Source organism: Carassius carassius, chromosome 40, assembly GCF_963082965.1.
Source record: "Carassius carassius chromosome 40, fCarCar2.1, whole genome shotgun sequence".
In the NCBI taxonomy this organism is placed as follows: Eukaryota; Metazoa; Chordata; class Actinopteri; order Cypriniformes; family Cyprinidae; genus Carassius; species Carassius carassius.
The window spans coordinates 21,867,823-21,881,871 of NC_081794.1; the positions used below are offsets into that span (position 1 = coordinate 21,867,823).

Consider the following 14,049-nt stretch of genomic DNA (forward strand, 5'->3'; position numbering starts at 1 on the left):
GCAGCCAATGAGCGCGAGCGAGGGTACACGTTACGTGCGCTTCCCCACTGCTCTGTCCTTCTCTCTCTCATCCCTATCCAATCTATGTGCTCAGGGGATTTCAAGGGGATTTACGGACCTTCCATTCATATATGAAGCATCAGCTTGTTTCTCATTAGGTGCTGAACAGAAATATTATTTAGCATTTCCCCCCACATTTTGTGGCACACAACAGGTTAAATTGAAGAGTTGCAAAACAATTCGGCTAATTGGTCAACAACTCGGAACATTTCTGTAGATATAGTGTTTGTTGTTATATTGTGTATAGACAGCTGTTGGTTTTGTAGAGAGTTCTGAGTAGTGAATGAGTGTAAAACATAACGGTAGATATTACAACAATTGAAAAGAAGTACATTTTGTTTCCTCGGGAAGTTGCCGAATCCATCTCAATAAGACATGTATAATTTATACACTAAGTAGGCTACAGATACAATTGAGAACGTGACAGCAGGCAGGTAGAAACCACGTGAATCAGGTGTCTTCTTTCCCTTTGTGTCACTTTAGTTTTGTATTCCGCAAGAGAAGTTGTGTCACCGGTTTGGAAAAATTTGGGAAGAAGGTACACAATGTAAATGACATACAAAAAATGTACTCTGTGAGAAATGTATATTTTAGTATATGTAACTGAACCAAAAATAAAATACAATACAAAACAAAATAACAAATAAGTTTCCATTACTAATTTATGACTCCTTATTTTCTTTGCAGACAAAAGTCTCGGAAACGTTTTATAACTTTACGATAAGCGTGAAATTATAGTCCTGCCAGAAATAGAGCTTCGTCAGAAAATGAACACATAATTTCCGTCTTTCAAAGTAAGCAAATGACGCTCAGTTGTAAAAAAAAAAAAAAAAAAAAAAAAACCTAGATTCTAGAACTAGATTCATCCGGCAGAGTCGAAGCGGAAGTTACTGCAGACGTGTTTGGTTTCCATGGCAGCACTGATAGCTGCAGTGGCGCTGAGCCAAGCTTAAGCTATGCTTTTTAGCTAGTTAGCTTAGCTGACTTAAACGTTCAATTTAAACTATTTTAGACATATTCAACAACTTCTTTCTGGAGTAGTTGCTGTGTATTTTTACGTTTACACAGTTCCGGACATCTGTACATATGATAATAACATACAATTGAACAATAATTGCCTCATCGTTAATATTTGGGCTGATATAACGTTATACATGAAGGTAAATAACGTTTTTATTGAATTAAATAATTATGTCGAAATGGTTTAAAATAGCTTGTTTTATTTTTATTTATTTTTTTGTTGTTGCGAAGTTCTGCTTGTTGTGTTAACCATAATGATTTATTAACTTCTTGTAGCTCCGTTAGTTGTTTTTGGATCAAGAAGGATATAACTTAAGCTATTATGCAATCCTAAAATGTCTTTTTAACTAATTTACGGCTTTATATGATGCGTAGGGTTTCATTTTAGCGTTTGCTTATAAACATATTCTGATAAACATTTTATAATCGCTTCTTGTGTCTACAGATTTGCTTAACAGGATGTCAAGTTTTCCAGTGCCCTGTTTTTCAGCATCTGCGTCGTAACCATGCAGGAAGCTGTGGACCTGGAGGCCCAGCTGGCTTGTAAAGAAAGAGAATGGAAAGAGCTTCAGGCTTTGCGGATTCAACAACTGGAGACTGCTTTAAATGAAGCCACATCAGAGCTGTCCACCCAGAGAGATCGTTTCCTCCGCTTACGGGATGACTTCAAGTATAATCTACGTGTCTTAGAGGAGAGGGACAAAGAGCTGGAGCGCTATGATGCCTTGGCAGCCCGCGCTCGGACGGAAGAGAGTACCAGGCGGGAAGAGGTCAGTGAGCTGAGGATTGAGATAGCAAAACTTCAAGATGCCCTGGAGGAGCAGCGGAGGGCGAAGGAGGACATTGAAGTGCAATATCAGAAGAGGGGAGTCGAGCATAGAGTCAAACTGGAAAAAGTTCAGAAGTATGACTTTGTTTTTCAGGCTCATCTATATTTGGTCATTCACACTGATTTCTAAATTAGGTTTTTGTGGAATTTTTGATGACATTTGTTCTGCGTTTTTAGCATGATGGAAAGTGAGATTCAAAAACTCAGGGAGGAAAATGAAACACTTAGACGGGATCTCCAGCGGCGAATAAGAGAATCTGATGGTGAGCTGGCGCTTCAAAAACAGGTATGGTGTCAAATGCAAGATTTATAGTTCACATGTCATGCCAATAGCCTTGTGGGCATCACGTCGACATATAGTGCTGTTGTGCTTCAGACGTCCCAAATTCTTTCCCACTTCATTACATACGATCCTATCCTAATAAAAGCAACAACAACAAAAAAAGATTTATAGGACACATTTGTTGTGTTCAAAAACACAGGGGTCATATGTTTTAAAAAGCTGGACTGTATTTATCTAGACATGGCACAGTGCTCATGGCAGAAGATGCTCAAAAAAACACTGCAAAATGCAACGTAATGGCCAAAAACATCTGTCTGCACACGGGTGTCAGCAACACACTAATAACACGTCCACAGAATAAAAAAATACATTGATTACATTTATTGACTAAACATCTATTGTGTCCAAACCTGTAAATTGAAGTCTCTTTAAATCTTATTTGTATTGGGTATTTACAGTTATTATGCTGTTTCAGGTCTAAAAAATTAATCTACAAAGTGGATGTCCTGGGATTAGTGCCAGGACATTGCATGTTATTTAAAGTAAACCCACTGACCTATAAGGATTCCAGCTGGCAGGAGTTCTTAGTTGTTGAGCTATGTCAACTAACCGCTAAAGCAATCCTCACCTCACTCAGTAAAGTAAAATGATAAGGCCGTGAAGGATCACAGATAATGTCAGTGAATCAATGCTATTTATGCTGGAGGTCAGTTTGAAAATAGATTATTGTTGTTCAATGTTGTTGTCGCTTGCCTTTTGACATTTAAATGTTGTTTAAGCATAGGCATATAAGGGTTTGGTAAATCTTTTTTCCTGCATTATTAGGTTAAACAGTATCACTTACAGTGAATCTTGTAAATTGCAATCCACAACAGGAAATGATAGCAGATTTTGACAGTGAGATGAGGAAGCGGGAGCATGAGTTCCATCTGAAGCTGGATGAAATGAACAGTGTGGTTCTCTCACATGAGCTCAAAGTAAGAACCCTACCACATCAATCCTATTATAATCTTTATGTTAGACGTCAGGGCCGTTTTGACCAGTGGTTGTCAACCTTGATTCAAATTTGTATTTTTATTTATTTTTTGGTTGAGAACAACCGCTTTGTCACTACATGACCTAAAGTACTGTATGTTGGTGAACTGAAACCCACATGAATGATGGATTGGAATACTGACCGTGAGCTAGGCCCCATTATCTAAATGCCAGTGCCTGAACTTATACTTGTTTCTGAATGGGGCCACATTCCCACAGTCAGGTTCCAGCTTAATTTGGAAAGCCTTCCCAGATGAGTAGAAGCTGGTAGGAAGCACATAGGTGTTCACATACTCTATTGCCATAGTATGAATGATCATCTGCATTTAAAATTTTATTATTATTAATCTTTATTGTTCAGGAAAAGCTATTGAGCAAAGAGCTGGAGGTCCATGCCAAAGCTCACAGTCAGGCCGCTGAGGCCCTGCAGACCGCTGAAGAACTTCACCAGCAGGCTCAAAAAGAGATCCGGCGCAGAGACTGGGAAATAAAGAACACCACTGCAATGAAAGACTCTAGGTCAGCTGCCATGTGTGTGTTAACTAAAAAGCTGTTGTTTTTTTTTCATTTTAAAGATCATGAAGATCATTATTACTTTTTTACAGGATAAAAGAGCTTGAAGACAAACTAAAACAAATGGAGAGCAATTATAAAAAAGAGCAAGAAGCCTACAACAGGAAGTAAGTGGAGGTCATTGAGGTCATGAACCTTTCTGTGCTCAGATTACTCTGGGTAGGCCAGCATGTCTTGCTCTGATGTTTTGAAATTTGATGTATTCAGACACACAGAACTGGAACGAAGGTCTCGGGAGAAAAAGGATGCGTTGGGTCTCATGAAAGAGGCTCATGCCAGGGAGCTCCACGAGGAGAGGGGGAAAATCTCAGAAATGCAGGCTCAACTGGACAGGATGATCCTGGAGCAGGAGAGGAGACAAAAGAGCCATACGGATGACCTTCATCACAGAGAACAGCAGATACAAGAGTACGCAAAATTGCTATCTGCAGAAATGTTCTCTGGTTTATTTATACTTAAGCTTTATTGCATAAAGATGTACATTTTCATGAAATGTTAAATGATCCGTTTGTGTAAATGGATGGGAGATGCATTTTGCAGCTCCTGCTGAAGACTAAATTACTGTAAAAACATTGAGAGGAAATGTGTGGGTGTCCCTGCGAATGGCTTTCTGAGCACTAGGATTATATAACATGTTTAAGATTCAAGACCTCAAGGTAACAATTGCTCCTAATTTTTCTGTGCTTATAATGTAACATTCATAAACTATAAACCAAAAGTTTGGACACACCTTCTCATTCAAAGAGTTTTCTTTATTTTCATGACTATGAAAATTGTAGAGTCACACTGAAGGCATCAAGGGCTATTTGACCAAGAAGGAGAGATGGGGTGCTGCGCCAGATGACCTGGCCTCCACAGTCACCGGGCCTGAACCCAATCGAGATGGTTTAGGGGTGAGCTGGACCGCAGACAGAAGGCAAAAGGGCCAACAAGCATCTCTCGGGGAACTCCTTCAAGACTGTTGGAAGACCATTTCAGGTGACTACCTCTTGAAGCTCATCAAGAGAATGCCAAGAGTGTGCAAAGCAGTAATCAAAGCAAAAGGTGGCTACTTTGAAGAACCTAGAATATGACATATTTTCAGTTGTTTCACACTTTTTTGTTATGTATATAATTCCACATGTGTTAATTCATAGTTTTGATGCCTTCAGTGTGAATCTACAATTTTCATAGTCATGAAAATAAAGAAAACTCTTTGAATGAGAAGGTGTGTCCAAACTTTTGGTCTGTACTGTACATTTCATATGCAGAGATTAAGACCGACAACATGGTAAGACTACTGTAAGACTTATCTACTCGATTGAGAGCCTTAAGTTGTGTTTGGTACCACAGCTGTAACCAGATCCCCATTAAATTTGAACCTCTTATTTGATACCGAAGGCTCAGAACGCAGCTGGAAACAACCCGATCTGGCTGGGATACTTACATCACACAGGTCTCCAAAGAAAATGTTGCCAAGGATACAGAGCTGCTTTCTGCAGAGGAAAGAGAAGCCAAGGTGAGAGCAGAGCTGGAAAGGTGTAAAGAGGATATAGAAAGGTAAGAGGTCACAAGAGAATAATAAATGCATACCTTTAACACAACATTAAAACTGATTAGCTGTGTTGTACTGTGAGAAATAAAAGTAAGAGTAGGGATGCACCAATATATTAATTATAACAATACTAATTTGTCTGAATAAATTACAAATAAAATACAATTGTATTGCATTGTATTTATAATGTACACTATAAAATTCATATAAATGTAAGATTACATTCAACAGTGTTAAGTAATTAGTGTTTGTTTTTTTAAATATCAACTCTATGTAAGGGTTTGATGATGAAAAAGTCAATGTAAATGTAAATATAGTTTAAATGAGCATGCACAATTAAATATCAAATATAAGCTGATACCAGTAAATTAATAAAAAAGGTGCATTTAAGTCATCATGAAAAGTCTGTATTAAATGCATAGGGAAGTCAGAATAATAACATTAGGTGTGTTCAAGTCATTTCAGTGGAGCAAGATGGTATTGCACACAAAAAAAGCAAAAAATCAGGAAGATTTTTTTAAACATCCATTGAACATCTTGCATTCCATTGCATCCAACATGTTTACTCACTGACATGCCCCAACTAGGAAATTCTGGTCTAAGAAACTCTGAACATTCAGTGTTCTTTATGCAATACCTTTTGTGTGCATTCATCTCCTAAATATGATCTTTCCAACATAATTTGACCACAACATAATATTGTCCAGTAAATAATATATTGTGCATCCCTAAGTATGTGAATTTGCCAGTTTAGGTTGAGGTATAGCCACATTTGCTTTACATTTACTTTTTTTAAAAAGCAGTCCTTCAGATGAATTGTATATCTGTCAGGTATAAGCAGCAGGTGTCTAGTGGTCTGCAGAGAGAGCAGGCATTGGAGCAGAAGAGAGTTCAGCTGGAGTTGGACTGGGAGAGGCGTTGTGAAGAGGTGCGTTCTGAGCACTACCTGAGAAGTGAGGAGCTCATCCAAAGCCTTACACAGGCCAGAGACCAGGTGAGCTGATGCACAGTCAGACAGATAAAATACAAAAGTATTCAGAATAAATATTCAAAATAAAATAATTTCATGAAAAAAGAAAATTGTAACATTCTGAAGTTAGTTCAGATATATTTTATGTCCTATATTTGTGACCTATATTTTCTAAACAGTTAGTGTTTCTGGACTTGATTCTGAGGCTGGTCTCTGTAAGGGAGTTATGTTTTACATTTTGGTATCTGCTCTAAGATAACTGCTGAGCTGAGAGAGAAGGAAAGAGAATTACAGGAGACGGTGACACTGCTGAAAAGTGTCACTGTAGAGCGAGATCAGGCGTTACATGGAACCAAACCAGCACTAACTGGAATTCAGGTTAGACCACACACAGCTTTCTCTGTTACACCATTCAGACTGATATATAATACTGTGAAGGAACCATTACCATTTAGAATGTACTTTGGTTATTTTTAAAAAAACACACGTCGTGTGATGACAGCTAAAGATCTGGTGGGTGTCTCATCCAGCAGTTCTCTGGGTTTAATGCCAAAGTGTCAGAAGAGTAGGAGTCACACAGCATATGAAGCAAATCATCTGACTCTAACTCGCCTCTGGAGGATTGTCTGTGTAGTTGCTTAGAAAATGTAGCTTAAATTACTATTTAAATAAAACAGCAGCCCGCGTCAACCTCAACATCCACAGCATTTATTTCATCTAAGGTCTGTTCATCCATTCATTAAACAGAACTATAGATCGTATCCACTAGGTGCAATCCTATTACAGCTATTCAGAAGTTATATGTCACATTTAGCTGTACGTATCTGCCCTGTCAGCCATTTGGTAGGTCATTTAAGAGACTTTAAATAGCATATTGGTAGAAGATGCTTGGCCACTCACAGAATGTTACTGTGAAAGTTCACTATTAAATTTGTGCGGCTGAGTTCTTTTTTTTTTCATTTTCATTGTGTTTCTCTTCTTTTGTAATGGCATATTTTTGATAGTTTCTGAAAAAGTTACGTACAGTTTTATAAAGTTTCGTTCATTTTTATTGAAGCAAATGTAATTCCATAAGTCCTGTAATAGCTTGTGGACTGATTTAAAATTCTGATCTTTAAAAGTGTGTCAGCATGCCACAATCTCCCGCCTCCACCTAGTGGTTGCTAATTGGCTTATACCATCATTTTATTGTTTCATTAACATCTTACATAACATAAAACAATGTGAACTGCATCTTCAGGCATCTGCAGTAGACAGCAGCAGTTTCCCATCAGAAGAGATCAGGAGACTCCAGCAGCAGAACAGCACTCTCAGAGCAGTGGTGGCTGAAATGAGGAAAGATATGGAGAACCTGATCCAGCAGATGCCCATAGCTCAGAGTCAGACCACAAATCCAGAACCCAGCACTGCAGGTAATAGGGGTCTCCAGACCAATAAGGAAACGATTTGATTTGAAGTTTGAAGTGAACCACTTTCAGAAATGTCTAAATTTATTCCCCTACTTGTTGGGAAATATTCATTAAAATTAGGAATTTAAAGAATATTTTTGTTTAAATACAACAGGAAATTATTTAGGTCTGTCTTCTTGTTCACTTCTAAATCACAGTACAGTAATGCACTTACATAGTAGTATCGTGTCAAGGATACTGTAAGTAGTCCATGTAGTATATCACTTGCATTTGTGTCAGAACATTTAATCTCCACCCAGTTGTATGACAGTAATTTTTCTATTTCAGGGACTACAGACTACAGTCACGCTCTGGAGAAAGAGATCCAGGAGCTAAAGGCCAAATGTCGTGATCTGGAGGAGCGGTTAGAGGAATCTTCCAAGATTGTCAATACTGCCAGCATTCCTGCCCTTGCATTCCCTGTTTCCCCTGACAATGCTTACCTTCAAAACCACATTAGATCACTTAATGAGACCATAGGTAATTAAAAAATATCAGCTCAAACTTTTTGTGTATATTGTGGATTGGTTAAAAACGAGTTTTCTGTGCATCACTGGAGAAGAGATGAAGTGAGATTTTGGTAGGAGCACAGTGTTCTAAAGGAGACTGTTTGCAGGTGGGCTGCGAGTGGAGAAAGTAGCCAATGCCGCTGTTCTAAAGAAACAGGAAGTGAGGCTGGCTCATTTGGAGTCTGCTGTGGAACAGCTTACCCAGCAGGTAATGATTTCAGTCCCTTGCCCAGGCATCTAATAATTAGAAGGCCATAATATGATGCAATTCTTGTTTAGATGGAATAGATTTAACAGATAACACACACATACCAGTTATCACAGAGACAGTATACATGGTGTTCATCCTCTAGTTGCTTTTTTTCTTAAAAGTTTGTTCTTCTCTGACGTTTCATGATTCGTTACAGAGAAAGTTGGCTATATTGAATATATACTGTATATATGATTATATTTCTCCAGTGTCACTCAAAACACATGGAGAATGAGAGCTTACGTCTGGAGCTGGCCAATCACAAGAGGGCAGCAGCATCTGAAGAAGCGAGGCTTAAGCAAAGAGTGGCAGCAACTGAGCTGGAGTTAAATGAAGTGAGACGGGAGGCAGAAGAGTACCAAAAAGGCAGTTTGCTTCACAACCTAGAAACTGTTGCACTTAGCAACCAGGCAAGTTTTAAGTATATAGAATTTAACTTTAAATAATTATTTAGCAAAAAAAAAAAGTGCAAAAAAAGACGTGATCTTTCTGTCTTAAAGAGACAGGATGATTAATATTTTTTCTGAATTACAATTTATCTTTATTAAACTGCTATGTATTTGTGGTCAGGTGTCAGCACTAAAAGTTGACCTTGCAAGCAGGAGAGAGCCCATTGTCCTTAACAAGGTACAGCACTGCATGTAATATAATATAATATAATATAATATAATATAATATAATGCACACCATAAAAATCTTTTGTAGTACAGTTAATAAGAAACATTATTTCAGTGATATAGAAATAATTTTACCCACTTGTAGAAATTTCTTAATTCATCCCCAACTGTTTGAGAGCTAATAGAATTTTGTTTTTTGTGGTGCAAAGTCATGTCTGGCAGAATAATCAACAAATTTAAGCAGCAGCTGTTGCCCACTAGCTGTATCAGCAGTTAGGACTGCTGGCCGAACAGTATATCTCCTAATTAATGTTTATGAGCAAAGTTGATAATGTGTATTATGTGTCATTCTTGTGGTTATATGATGTATTACTGACATGAATTGTCTTATATCAGAATTATGTTTTATGGTTGCCTAAACAAGAATGTATGTCTGGTATTCAAGAGTGAGATGGTAAAGCAGCTTCAGGAGGAGAACTTTTCCATGAGACAGCAACTGCTGCTGCTGCAGAGTTCAGCCAGAGGGGGCGCCGTGGGTGATGTTCCTACTCTTCAGTCAAAGCTCAAACAGGCTGCACGCTTGATCTCCAGCCTCAGTCAGGACAAACGGCAACTCATTGAAATGGGCAACAGGCTACGGGCGCAGCTGATAGAAGCAGGACTGGAGGGTTGGTGTCGCTTTTGAAGCGTAATCATTGGTTTCAGTAGTATATTCATCTAGATTTCCAAATGGTTTGAATTATATAAGGAATTATCTCTGGCTCAAGAGGGATATAAAGAACTCTCTTCTGTTATTTTGTGAGTGGGCACATGGGGATAACAACCATAATTCACCACTCATTGTTATGCTGGTGCCCATCACAATGGACTGATCCATGTTTTTACTAAGGGATTAAAGAAACCTTAGTTTGATTCTCAATAGAGATTTTAATGCTTATTTGTCCCAGAAATTCTCCATGCTTTATGTGTTCTGTCTTGATTCGTATCAGTTATACTACTCATTGAGAAGTCATTCTCTGGCAAATCATTGCTGAATATCAGCACATCAAAATAGTTTTACTTGCTACATCCTCAGTTTGATATTTCCTGTGCATTTACTGACAAAATTGACATTTAAGTTATGGATTGTCTGAAATGGACATCAGGGATGCAAACAATCACATTTATGTGAAATTGCCCTCTAAAGCTTGTAAATAAAACTTAATTATTCAAGCATGTTTTACAAGAAAATACTATTTCAGTTTTCCTGCTTAATTTCATGTTTATTTCAGTGTGTTTCTTGTTGTTTCTTTGCAATCAGTAGTGAAATATGCTAGAAATTTCTGATATATATATTTTTTTCTTAGTTCCACGGCACTCAAAGATCACTCTCAAACCAAATGATCCAGAGCAAAGTCTGGTGGAAAAAGAACCCTCTCCGTCCGAGCATGGGGTGCAGCCAAAGAGCCGCTTATCTACCCTGGAACAGTTACAGTACCAGCTAACCACTCAGGTGACTCCTACATGACTGAGACATTGTTCAATCAAAGCGTTCTCTCTGTATTGATACAGAGAATACATGTCATCATATTAATCAGTTTGGCCTCTGTATATGAACTGATGTGAAAATTTAGACCGCTTTTATGCAATGTTATTTTTTGTCAAGGTCAGTGGAGTGTGGAAAAAGTCAGCGATCACTTCTTTGTCAGATGTATGAAAATACATGGTTGATAATAATCACACATCACACAAGCATGAAATTTAAATACATTAGTTTTTATTCTCATTCTAGGAGCTACAATATGCACAAAGAGATCAGAATAAGAAAATGGCAATTATAGTCCGTCCCCAATTCTCAGAGAGCGAAAGTTCAGACAAACGCAGACCCGCCAACCCATGGGAGCCTCCAATCAGAGTCCAGGTACTATGACATCTTCACCAGCCCATAAATATATTTTTTATACTATAAAATATTTTACACATACACTACTGTTATACTTTTATTTGACAAGAATGTGTTAATTTGGTCAAAAGCGAGATTTATAATGTTACATAAATATCTGTTTCAAAGTTTCCACCAAAATATTAAACAGCACAACTGTTTTCAACATTGATAATAGTAAGTAAGGCTTTTTGAGCACCAAATCAGCATATTTGAATGATTTCTGGAGAATCATGACGCTGAAGGCTGCATTAATGGCTGCTGAAAATTTTATTAATAATATTTCACAATATTACATTTTTCACTGTACGTATTTTTGATTAAATATATGTGGCCTTGGTGAGCATAATCTAGCTGGCCCCACATTTTTGAAGAGTTGTCTATGTAATTTTATTGGTTGTAAACAGTGTGAGTCTGTTGTAGTTGTTTCAGTGTTTGAGCTCCTTTTCTCTGTTCCTTCCTCAAGTCTGTGGGCAGTAAAGAAAACACTCCTCCGCAGAACCAATCTGAAGCTCCGGTACGACTGCCCGGGTCATCGCACTTCCTGTTGTCATCCATAGCCACTGATGATTCCCTACAGAATGTGTGGAAGATGTTGGATCAAGGTTTGAGTTCCTCTGTGTTTTCTACAAGTGACAGTGAGGACAAAGGTGAGCAGAAAAATCATAAATGAGCCACTTCAATCTTCAGACCATTTATATTTAAACATAAGTGTTGTATTGGGCCTGCTATGTTCTCATAATGAGACATTTGACTGCAACAAAATACAAGTTAGTAAGCTAAAAACATGATGGAGCAACTTCTACTGTAGTCCTCCTCTCATTACTAAACTGAATATAATTTAGTGACTGTTTAGCCATGCTGAATGAGTACTGTACACATTCTTGTGCATGTGTAATTGTCAAGGGATCAGATTAGATCAGAGTAGCTTAGAGAACTGAGGGAATCATGATAGAGCAGCATGATTGGACTTAACGCCAAATGAAAGTTGCCCAATCTATGGTCATAATGCTGATTAGAAAATAAAGCCATTTGATTTTTGTAACCAGTCAGACCTTTTCTTATACTGGCATAGATCCATTCTGATAGGCTGATTTTGAATGAGAATGGTCTATTCAGGCATAATAGGCTCTATTGTGGCTCTATTAATAGGCTCTATATGTGGTCACTTCATGGTGGTACATCAGGTTCATCAGACAACTGATGAAGCCATTTAGAGGGGTGGCAAATGTCATCAATAAATTGAAAACAAAGTCCAGTTGGCTAAAAATATACCATGATTTTTACTTCTCTGTACCCTAGACAGACATTTGCATCATTTGAAAACCTTGGCACTGAAATAGGTACTTGCAGTGGCATCTCTGTGATCTTGCAACCGAAGGTTCAGTGTCAGCGTTGCTTCATAGTACATCATTTAGTCCAAATATTAAATAATATTTACTTAGAGAACATTTCAGCATCAGTCACATGTAGAAGTAAAGAGTTTTGATTTTTTAACCTCTGTCAGAAAGATTTAAGATGCTAATATCCGATATAACAAGTGTTGTTGACCTCTATTTGGGTCAATGGCAAATAAGGATATCTGAGAGGATTAGAAAGAGAAGCCTTTAAAAAAATGAATTTTTATTTGAAACACACATATGAAACACAGGTTCATAGAAATGTAATCTTGTATTCGACTTGTTCTTGAAAAAAGGTATTTACTATTTTCTACTATAACAATCTTGATAGTTTAATCAAGTGGTTTAATCATTAAATGTATTAATGTTTTTTTTTCAAGCAATAGTTTTCTTAAAAAGTTCTAAATAATCTTAGTGTTTTTTTTTTTTTTTTTACTTTAAGCACTACCAATCAGTGCAAAAGTATCAAAAAGGTTCATTGACTTTAGGCACTACCAAAAATATCAAAAAGACATTTAGGAAATCTTAAGTTTCTGAATTAAGTCATTGTTTATTATATAAAAAATATGTTTATCTAGTAATTTTATTTTTTAATAATTTAATATCTAAATAGATCTGGACAAAGTCATGTAATTTTCCCATTTACATACTGTCTTTTTACTGAAACACTCTTCTTTCAAGTGCTTTTCTCAAGATTGAAGTAATGACTGGCTTCATGGATCAAACCAGCTAATTTTTACAGTTGTGAAATTAAAGATTTAACCCCTTACCATATTGTGCTCTCAGGTAGAATGGCTACAGCAAACGGAGGACTCCCAGATATGAATCAGCCTCCTGCTGCTCCGGTCAGTGTCGGGGGCACAAAAGCATCACTCCAGGAAAAGAAGAGACAAAATCCGACAACATTTGCATCTGCTAAACAGACACGCCCTGCTGGAAATAAGAGCAAGATTCGGAATTACAACATCAAAGACGGAAAAAATTAAAATAAATTTGGGTCACTCCATTTAAAGAACCGTCTCATTTAAGTGCTGCATTATTATTTGTTCATTTTTGCATCATGCCATTTTTTTTTTTATTTGTACCTTTGTACATGTTTTAATAAATGATTGCATAATATGACCAATATGCATGTGATTCTTTTAATAAAAAGAAGAAGCACCTAATAATGATAAGAAAAAACAATCCAGATCCAGCAATATGTGGTCTTTTGAACAGATAATGTAGTTTCAATTTATTAATGAATTCCAGTTATGATTAACATCAGGATTCCACTCCTCCCACTGCATTGTCCTGGCATCACCCTATCTCCTAGCAACAGCCTTGCATTAATTCTGACTGAATGGTTCTACACACCTCCGCTCACTGATTGGTGAGGTTTTTTTTTCACTGTTAACCGTCAAAATTTAATGCGCTGTCTCACGTGTCTCCGGGGCTCCACAGCGCCGCCAACAGACACCCGGTAAAACACAATCTGTGTGCTGCCACTTCTGCATCTAACCAGCAGTTAGACGAACAGCAATATAAACAATGTAAACTCAGTATTGTTCACACCAAATTTATAGTGTGCATAATGGACATAATAAAGCTAAATGGTGCA

The 14,049-nt window shown here is 37.4% G+C and overlaps 1 protein-coding gene across 1 annotated transcript; it reads left to right on the forward strand.

The window, feature by feature from the left end:
- The first annotated feature begins 933 nt into the window (after nt 1-933).
- On the forward strand, nt 934-13,571 carry ccdc57 (coiled-coil domain containing 57). The gene is made up of 20 exons (XM_059532587.1): nt 934-1,220; nt 1,526-1,984; nt 2,087-2,195; nt 3,068-3,169; nt 3,589-3,746; nt 3,833-3,907; nt 4,008-4,208; nt 5,181-5,339; nt 6,166-6,328; nt 6,560-6,682; nt 7,545-7,716; nt 8,041-8,232; nt 8,369-8,469; nt 8,721-8,921; nt 9,082-9,138; nt 9,574-9,796; nt 10,475-10,620; nt 10,900-11,028; nt 11,516-11,699; nt 13,236-13,571. Exons 2-20 carry the CDS (start codon nt 1,587-1,589, stop codon nt 13,433-13,435), a joined length of 3,093 nt encoding a protein of 1,030 aa, XP_059388570.1. The 5' UTR covers nt 934-1,220; nt 1,526-1,586; the 3' UTR covers nt 13,436-13,571.
- The last annotated feature ends 478 nt before the right edge of the window (nt 13,572-14,049 follow it).

Excerpts from the sequence above, each read along its gene's own strand:
- ccdc57 (XM_059532587.1), top strand. The coding sequence starts at position 1,587 with ATGCAGGAAGCTGTGGACCTGGAGGCCCAGCTGGCTTGTAAAGAAAGA. Across the intron at positions 1,985-2,086 it reads AAACTGGAAAAAGTTCAGAA|CATGATGGAAAGTGAGATTC; the intron begins GTATGACTTTGT and ends CTGCGTTTTTAG. Across the intron at positions 3,170-3,588 it reads TTCTCTCACATGAGCTCAAA|GAAAAGCTATTGAGCAAAGA; the intron begins GTAAGAACCCTA and ends TTTATTGTTCAG.